General features: G+C 39.9%; 1 protein-coding gene across 1 annotated transcript in view; it reads right to left on the bottom strand.

Moving 5' to 3' along the window:
* Positions 1 to 10,137, bottom strand: part of LOC125485207 (all trans-polyprenyl-diphosphate synthase PDSS1-like) — a 28,334-nt gene that overhangs the window by 12,654 nt on the left and 5,543 nt on the right. Inside the window, exons 3-4 of the mRNA XM_048606874.1 lie at positions 7,027 to 7,159; positions 1,177 to 1,304 (exon numbers count right to left, since the gene is read on the bottom strand). Of these exons, the coding sequence (XP_048462831.1) occupies positions 1,177 to 1,304; positions 7,027 to 7,159 (261 nt within the window). The remainder of the gene's footprint in view (positions 1 to 1,176; positions 1,305 to 7,026; positions 7,160 to 10,137) is intronic.

Genomic DNA, 10,137 nt, shown 5'->3' with positions numbered 1-10,137 from the left:
TTGTGGGTCTACTTACAACATATGGACTGCAGCAGTTCAAGAAGGTAGCTCTCCACCAGCTTCTTGTGGGCAGTTTGGATGGTGTCTAGCTACTTTAATCCTGACTTGCACCTTTTATATGATGGACAGGCTTTGGGCAGTCAGGAGGGGAGTTACTTGCTGCAGGATTCATAGCCACTGACCTGCTGTTGTAGCCACAGTACTTAAAGGACGAGTCCTGTTCAGTTTCTGGTTGAAAAACAACTCCCAGGATGTTGAATGTGAGTAAATGCTATTGAATATCAAGGGGTGATAGTTAGATTGTCTCTTATTAGGAGATGGTTATTACCTAGCATTTGTGGTGTGAATGTTACTTGTGACTTTTCAGCCCAAGCCTGGATATTGGCCAAGTCTTGCTGCATTTGAACGTGGATTGCTTCAGTATCTGAGGAGTACTACTTAGTGCTGAAAATTGTGCAATGATCAGTGAATGTCCACTTCTGACCTTGCGGTGGTGTGAAGATCATGAAGTAACTGAAGATGGCTGGGCCTAGGACATTACCCTGAAGAACTCCTGCACAGATGTCCTCGAGCTCAAATGACTGACTTTCAACAACCACAGCCATCTTTCCACATGCCAGGCATGACTTCAACCTATGGAGACTTTTCCCTGATTCCCACTGACTCTCATTTTGCTGAACTCATTAGTACCACCCACTGTCAAATGCGGCCTTGTTTTCAAAAGCACTCGCCTCAACTCTGGAATTCAGCTTTTTTTTGCCCATGTTTGAACCAAGGCTGTAATGAGTTACTAATGCGAGCATTTCTACCCACTACGATTTTTACAAGTCATTAGTTCAAACATGGGCAAACAAAAAAAGCTGAATTCTCGAGATGAGGCGAGTGCTTTTGAAAACAAGGCCACATTTGACAGTGGGTGGTACTAATTAGTTCAGCAAAACGGGAGTCACTGGGAATCAGGGAAAAGTCTCCATAAGTTGAAGTCATGCCTGGCACGTGCAAAGATGGCTGCAGTTGTTGAAGGTCAGTTATCGGAGCTTGAGGACACCTGACCAGAAGTTGCTCAGCATAATATCCTAGGCCCAACCATCTTTAGTTGCTTCACATCCCATACTTCTCAGGTCTACTCAAAAGTTTTTTTATTTCAGTTTACTTTACAAAATTTACTTCACTCACCTGTTCTTGCCATGGTGGATATTGCACGCTTTTGCCATTAATACCACAATCATTGGCCGAAAAGCCTTCCCTTTTCCATCAAAGTAATAATCGCAAATTGCCTTAAGGTCTGAAGAAACTGCTAATAGCTGAAAGGTCATTTAAACAGTTACATTTCAGAAAAAAAAAGTGTTTTACATATTAATAACTAATGAGCAATAACAGGAAAAACAAAACAGACTGGATTAACTGTGCTTGTATTGTAGAAGATTAATTACCCAAACAATAACTTGCAAGATCACAAACTAAATGCTTGCCGTACTCTTCCTCACTTTCTTGCTTTATCTTCTTCCGAAGATAGTAATACATTCTGGGGAATAGTTCTACATTTAGCAGAAACCTTTTGCCCAGAAAGGGTGCACATTTGCCAAGCTTAACAGGATATTTAGTCAACGCATAGTGGGGAGATGGTGGTATGGTGCTAATGTCACTGGACGAGTAATCCAGAATCCCAGGCTAATGTTCTGAAGAAGGGTTACTCATCCGAAACATTAATCCTGCTTTCTCTCCACAGATACTGCCAGATCTGTGTTTTTCCAGCAATTTTTGTTTTAATTTCTGATTTCCAGCATCCACAGTTCTTTGGACTTTTGGTTTAATGTTTTTGGGACATGGGTTTGAATCCCATCATGGGAGATTATTGAATTTATATTTCACTAAAAAAAATCTGGAATTTAAAAAATGCTGGCCTAATGGTGACAACTGCGGTAAAAACCCAACTGATTCACTAATGTTCTTTAGGGAAGAAAATCTGCCTTCTTTACCTGATCATATCAACTTCAGTCTCCCAACCTGCCTTGATCGCCTACAATTTGCCTACTGACATGACAGGTCCAGAGAGGATGCCATATCCCCAGCCCTGCACTCATGCCTGGAACATCTGGATAACAAAGGACACCTACGTCAGACTCCTGCTCATTGAAGGCAGAGCTGTAGTCAACTCCATTATCGCCTTCAGACTGACCACAAAACTCTGACCTCGATCTGGGCTCTGCCGTCTGTAACTGGATCCTCAGCCTTCTGACCCACAGACTGCAATCAGTGAAGATAGGTAACTGCACCTCCTCCACAACAACACTGGGGTTCCCTAAAAGATGCATCTTCAGGCCCCTACTTTACTCCCTTTACACCTACAACTGTGTTGTCAAATTCGCTGATGACACCACTGTAGTGGGATGGATATCTAACAACGATGAGTCAAACTACAAAAGGGAGATAGAGGGCTTGGTGACGTGGTGCAATGAAAACAATATGTCTCTCAAAGTCAGCAAAACTAAAGAACTGCTCGTTCAGAAAGAAAGGAGGAGAACATGCTCCCATATACAGTGAGGTTGAGACGGTGAAGAACATCAAGTTCCTCGGAGTAACAATAACCAACAACCTGTACTAGACTTTCCGTGTAGATGCGACAGTCAAAAAGGCACAGCAATGCCTCTTTTTCCTTTCTTCCTCTGGCGGCTCAGGAAATTTGGCATTTCCATAAAGTCCCTCACCAACTTCTACAGATGCACCATTGAAAGCATACTGGTTGGGTGCCTAGAATGGCAACTGCTCTGCCCATGACCATAAGAAACGACAGAAGGGGTGTGCACAGCCCAGACCATCCCGGAAGCCAACCTTCCATCCATGGACTCCATTTACAAGGCTCACTGCCACAGAAAGGCTGCCAACATCAAAGACCCATTGCACCCCACTAATGATCTCCTACAACCTCTTCTGTCAGGCAGAAGATACAGAAGCCTAAACACATGCACGAGCAGGTTCAGGAACAGCTTCTTCCCAGCTATTATCAGACTGATATATGGACTCTCTAGCCTCAACTAATGCTGATCGTGCATGGCGCATGTCCTGTGCAATGTAACCTGTATGCCTCTAAGTCTTTTTGATCTGTACATCCTTTGCTTACTATGATCTGCCTATACCGCTTGTAAACAAAGCGTTTCACTGTATTTTGGTACACATGACAATAAATAAAAATCAATCAAATGATCTGGCCTACATACAACTCCAAATCTTTGCTATCCTCTTTGCAACTAGGAACGGGTAATAAATGCTGGCCTTGCCAGCAAAGGCCAAATCTCAAGAATAAGTGTTAAAAAAGAATACAGGCAAACCAGCTATGTCTTTACCCTTTTGCCTATATATTCAACAGGATGCAACATGATTGCAAAAACCTCTCTCATTTGTATCATCCCTAAACTGAGGAATCTATACTTGTATCTCTCACTTCTGTCTCTCCTCAACTCTGCACAGCTAATATTAAAGATGAAATGAGACATTAATGGTCAGGATAACTCAGTAGGTGTAATGCAGGTAATAATATTATGCATTCACAGGGATATAATATATATTCTATTTTGCAGGTTTAGGAAAGAATCATCAGGTTTTTAATTTAAAATGTTTTAATGATGCTAAAACCAATTTTTACAAGGAATTTAATCAATACAAACAAATAAATTAAAAACAGTACTGTCCAGACATACATTGGTTGCTATCTGCTGAAAATTGTCAACCCTGAATTTAGGGAAAGGTAGATAAGAACACAAGAAATAGGAGCACGACTAGGCCATCCAGCCCCGCCATTCTACAAGATCGAGGACCAGGCCTCAACTCTTTTGTACCAGCTCCTCAGTCCTCGACTTCACGATATTTCAAAGATCAACCTACTTCCTCTTTAAATATTTTCTATGATCAGGTATCTACAAATCTCTGGGATAGAGAAATCCAGGGGTTCACTGGAATCTGGGAGAAGAAATTCTTTCACACCTCAGTTTCAAAGGCATGTCTTGTTATTCTGCAACCTTGTACCTTGTTCAAAATTCCTCTACAAATGGAAATAGCTTCTCACCATATATCCTGTCAAACCCCCTCAGAACCATGAATGTTTCAATAAGATCACCCACATTCTTGCAAATTCTAATGAATAAAGGCCTAATGTTTAGCCATTTTTGATAAGTCAATCCCTTCATCTGAAAAATTATCCTAACTAATCTCTTGAGCTACCTCCATTGACAGTATAGATCTTTTATTAAAAACACTGGAACCAAAACTGTACACAATACTCCAGGTGTGGCCTCACCAAGATCCCATATAGCAATAACAAGACTTACCCAATTTTAAACTTTAAACCACTAGCAATAAAGGCCAAAATTTCATTTGCCATCTTAATTACTTGCTGCACCTGCATGCTAACTGTGTTACATGCACAAGAACACAGCGATCGCTCTGCACCACACTCTTTTTTTGTTAAGAGTCTCTCCGTCTCATCCTACCAAAGTGTATGACCTCAAACTTTCCTTCATGAAAGTCCATCTGCCAGGCTTTTGCCGATTCCTTACATCACCACAATATTTATTTTTGTATCAGTAGCAAATTTGGATATATTACACTCTACTCCCTACTCCAAGTCATTAATAGGTAATAAATAATTGAAGATTTAGCATTGATCCGTGTGGCTAGTTATGTCTTTCCAACCTTACCAGTTAATCCCAGCTCTGGCTTCCACATATTAAACCATCCTCAACCCATGCTAATAAAATCACCCTAATACCATGTCCTCCTATTTTACACAATAACATTCCATGTAGCACGTTATTGAATGTCTTCTGGAATTCCAAATCCACTGTATCTATTATTTCTCTATCAATTCTGCTTGTTATATGCTCAAAGAACCCTACCAAATTTGTCAAACATGATTTTCTTTTCAAAAAACCACTGACTATTTGTTTGTGTTGAGCTTTTTAAAACATCTTGCTATTTTTTCCTTAAAATTGGACTTCAGAACATTCTCAAATGATACGCTAGAGGAAACTGTAGGCCAGTTAGCCTATCAATCTCCCTCCCTTCTTCAACAGGAGCATCACATTAGCAGTTTTCCAATCCACTGGAACTCTCCCAAAATTCAATAAGGTGTGGAATATTTCCACCAAAGCCTCCACTTTCTCTGCAACCACTTCCTTTAAAATCAGGACATCAGGTCCTGCCAGCTTGTCTGCCTTCATTTCCATTAGTTTGTTAAATACTTCATCATTCTTGATTGAACCGGATTCAAGACAGTGCCTCCCATTAGCACCTTACTCAGACAGATATCTTAGGGACAGTTTAGTGTTGATCAAAACGAACAAAACAGTGGTTTGAGTCATCAATAACCCAGTCCCTTCCTCCCAGGTCCCATACTCACTTTAGCTACTCTTAAAATACCCATCGAAGTTCTTCCTATTTGTTTTCATATTTCTGGCTAACTTATTCCCTCTTTATTCAGTTTCTCAATCATCCACTGTTGTTCCTTAAAGAAAAAAAAACTGTAAATTCTCTGACCTATCATTGGTTTTCACCGGTTTGTATGCTTTAGTTTTGATTGGATGTTCTCCTTGACTGCCTTTGTTAACCATATATTTTTACAAATTATTTAACCTCTTTTCCTAAGCAACCTGTTCACAGATGTTATTACACATCTCTGGAGCAGGTGGGACTTGAATTCCAGTCTCCTGATTCAGTGGTAGGGACACAACCTCTGCACCACAACAGCCCCTTTTTTTTTTGCTGATTTGCCACAGCTGACCTACCAACCTTCCAGTCCACTTTAGTTAAGTCTTTCTTCACATCTTAGAAATTGGCCTTATTTAAGTTGAGGACACCAGTTCAAGACTTCAATTGCTCTGCTCAAACTGAATTTGAAATTCTATCATGTTCTGAACACTTCCCTTAACTGTGTGATCCTTTATTAATCCTATCTTTTTAAACATTCTAAAATAGCCTGTTCCCAGGTATGTAAAGACCATAGCTTTTTATTTTCCTGTATTTTTGATAGCGTTCTTTTCCCATTTCAGTCTGCATTATAAAACCAAAGATTATGGCGATTAGTCATTGACGACAAGGGCCTTCTGCCTACCAACTATGATGTGATTTGCCCCCAGCTCAATAACCCTTAATTATGCTTATTAAAAACCTTTTGGCTTTTAAAAAGCATATCAGTCAAGTTAGTGATTACACACCATTCTTCCCTCATCAAGGAGGTCAAATTCTATTTGAGAGGATTAACCAGTAAACTAGATTCCCTGACCTCAGGTCAATTCAGACAAACAAGATTTTCATTAGTTGGGTCATTCTCAGTTTCTCACTACTTTACATGGAAAGCCATCAACTTGGGAAATGGCTTTCAAGATTACCAACTGAACAACAGAGTAAGAAACCTGTATTCTCCTAGCTTAACATTTCTTTTTCTTTATTCATTCACGGGATGAGTGTGTCGCTGACTAGGCAGCATTTATTGCCCATCCTTAATTGCCCAGAGGGCAGTTAAGAGTCAACCACACATTGCTGTGTCTGGAGTGACATGTAGACCAGACTAGGTAAGGATGGCAGTTTCCTTCCCTAAAAGGCATTAGTGAATCAGATGGGTTTTTCAGACAATTGACAATGGATTCACAGTCATCATCATTAGATTCCCAATTCCAGATATTCATTGAATTCAAATTCCACCCTCTGCCATGACAGGATTTGAACCCAGGTCCCCAGAACGTTATCTGGGTCTCTGGATTAACAATCCAGTGATAATACCACTAGGCCATCGCCTCCCCTCCTGCTGCGTTGCAGGATCTCAACTTTTAAAGTGAAGATTAAATACTTTGTATCAAAAGCCTTTCAGTTTCTGCCTTGACCTATCATTAATGGACATGATTTCACTATTGAAGTGGTAACATTTAATAGATAAAGCCTTATACTTCTGCCATTACCCAGTTTTGAAATCCTCTGTATTTATGAAAATGAAAACTTTGGCTAGTAGAAATGAAAGCCACTGGACTGACATACCTGCCTGATTTCATCATATAGATTCTTCAGGTCATTCTGAACCAATGCGTAGGGGCTTTTATGCTGTTTGTCACTGTGCACCTGGTTGCGGCAGCATTTAGTTCTAGTTGTGTACATAAATCTGGATGGACTTCTAAAACAGGAGAAAGTCAACCTTGGTGTTAGTGGCTTCTGTATATAAAGTTAATTTAAATAAATTTCAAAATATCTAAATGATTTTGTTTTTTTTTTGAGGAAAAATATCAATCTTTCCTTTTTCAACATGCCTTTTAAATATGGAGTTATCTGTCAACATTAGAATACTGAAGATTCCATAATGTAACCAGAATTATGTTCATAGAATCATGGAATGATGCAGCAGAGGAAGAGGCCATTGAGATCTTCAAGATAATTCTTTCATTAATCCCATTCCTTTCCCCTCCTCCACACCACCCCCTCCTCCATTCACAATTATCCAGTTAATTTTTCCAATTTAAATTTTACAATGGAGCATTGTAAACTGAGAGAAAGAGATTATAGCCTCCAAAAACACATGGACAAGTTGGTAGAATGGGCAGACCAGGCAGAGATGGATGAAGTGCAATGGAGACAAATGAGAAACAATTCATTTTGTTAGGAAGAACACAGACAAAATAAAGACTATAAATCTTAGTGGCTGAAGGAGCAGGGGTATCTCGGTGTTATCAACAGGGTCACAGAGTACAATATCAAGAAAGTTTTGAACTTAAATAAAACACTAGTTCAACCTCAGCTGGAGAACTGTCTAAAGTTCTGGGTATCACTGCAGGTTTCAGTTATTTTTGAACAGTTTATAATACACACTTGATCAAACAAGTGAGGAATTAAAATATTCTGTTTAAATTATTAGTAACAGTTTTTGTTGGAGAAAAATCATTAAATAAGTCAAAAATAAGATTTATGGCTTTATTGTTTTTGGCTTAGGCTTTGTCACACACACAGTTTTACTTAAAGATACAGGTTATGTTTTGAAGTGTTTCGTTTGGAACAAATGCATGTAAAAGACCAATGGACACAGTCATGACTGTGGGTCAGAATCCCAAAGTACATGGAAATTTTTAAAACTGAAAAGTTCCAATAAGGGATCTTTTCATTTTAAAAATAATGCTGATACAGACAAAAATGGGTGTTGGGGGCGTGCTGGGGCAGGCGCAGGAAGAGACAGTGAGAGAACACGTCAGGGAAGGAGGCTGGAGAGAGAGAGAGAGAAAGAAAAGTTGCCTCTTATTCCTAGTCTGTCCACATTGTTGTTACTAACTCTTACTGCATTTAGTAATTATTAAATTTACTTTTGATTAATTCACGAAAGCCTCGTTAAATTGGCACCTTTTAAAAACACAAGTCCCTTTAAGTCTAGGAGACAAGAATCTGCAAGGACAGATATCTAGTTTCAAATTAATTGTGTTGCAACAAACCAAGGGGTCAGGTGACTAAAGAAGCCATTTCATTCTTCTTACTTGGGAAGGTAATGATTTGGGGCATTCGCCTGGAACTGTAACAAATTGGGGAACCTCGCTCAGGGTTTGGGTGTAACAGAACGTTTGCGTTTGTATGATTCAGTAGCGAGTTTTGTAGTCCTGTTATTTAGATTATCATTTGAGAAAAAAAAAATTAATGGAAGGTGACCCTACATGGCCTAAACATACAAACTGCATTTCCAGTGCTATCTTGTCTTGGTGGAAAAAGAATGAATCAGGAGATAGCAGGAAGTGACATCACTAAAATGACCACTATTTGTAAAGAAACCAATGAAATTCCTGGTCAATCTTGGATTGAATATGAACTGCTTATACATCTATAGCTAATTAAGAACCCGACAGCATGGTGGCTCAGTTGTTAGCACTGTTGCCTCACAGCACCAGGGGCCCAGGTTCGCTTCCACCCTCAGGCAACTGTCTGTGTGGAATTTGCAAATTCTCCCCGTGTCTGCGTGGGTTTCCTCCGGTTTCCTCCCACAGTCCAAAGATGTGCAGGCTATGTGGATTGACCATGCTAAATTGCCCATAGTGTTCAGGGATGTGTAGATTAGGTGGGTTATAGGCGGACAGGTCTGGGTGCGATGCTCTGAGGGTTGGTGTGGACTTGTTGGGCTGTAGGGCCCGTTTCCTCACTGTAGGGATTCTATGAATATATTAAAAAAAAACCCCAATCAGGGGTCAAAAATGTCTTTAAGCATGTTACACCATGGTTTCAAAATGGTTATTAAGGTCTTTTTTCAGTTGTGTGCAGAAAAAAAAAAGACATATTCCCAGCCAAATAAGGATTGGTATTTCATTTTGGAGCAGCTGGGTCCACTGTCTAGTTAAGTGTAATTTCTGTTGTAATCATTTTCTTAATATATGATTGGAACAGATAGATTTACCAACTTAAGTTAAACTGGTTTTCAATTTTTTCTTCATTCAGGGGAATTAGGGTTTTTTAACTGGCCAGCATCTTTTACCCATCCTTAGTTGCCCTCAAGATAGTGGTAGGTGGCCACTGTTAGTGCAGGTAGACACACAATGCTGTTACAGAGGGAGTTCCAGGATTTTAACATAGTGACACTGAAGAAAGGACAATACATTTCCAAGTTGAGCCCTGAGTGGCTTGGGGAGGAAATTACGGTTGGTAATGTTCCCACGTATATGCTGCCCTTCTCCTTCTGATCTTAGTTGAGAGTTTGGAAGGTACTGCGTTAAGAAGCCTTAGGTAAATTGGGACTACACTGCAGAGAATACAGAGGTTGAGAATGGTTCCAGGGGTTAGAAATTTCCAATTTATCATAATGAGAAGTTAGGAGGATTTATTTGAAGAGAAGGCCAAGAGGAGATTTGACAGAAGCATTCAAAAGGGTCTGGACAGAGTGGATAGGGTCAAAATATTCATGCTCATGGAGTATCGAAATTGAGGTGTCAAAGAAGGTAACTGGTAAAAGAAACAAATGTGGTCAGAGTAAAGATAGCAAGAACTGCAGATGCCGGAATTACAGACAACACAGTACGGAGTTGGATGAACACAGCAGGCCAGGCAGCATCAGAGCAGCAGGAAAACAGATGTTTCGGGTTGTGACCCTTCTTCAGAAATGGGCTAAGTTTCGGGTCAGGACCCTTCTTC

Source organism: Rhincodon typus, chromosome 2, assembly GCF_021869965.1.
Source record: "Rhincodon typus isolate 14 chromosome 2, sRhiTyp1.1, whole genome shotgun sequence".
Taxonomy (NCBI): domain Eukaryota; kingdom Metazoa; phylum Chordata; class Chondrichthyes; order Orectolobiformes; family Rhincodontidae; genus Rhincodon; species Rhincodon typus.
The sequence above is the reverse complement of the archived record's forward strand: the minus strand, read 5'-3'. Positions and strand labels throughout refer to the sequence as shown.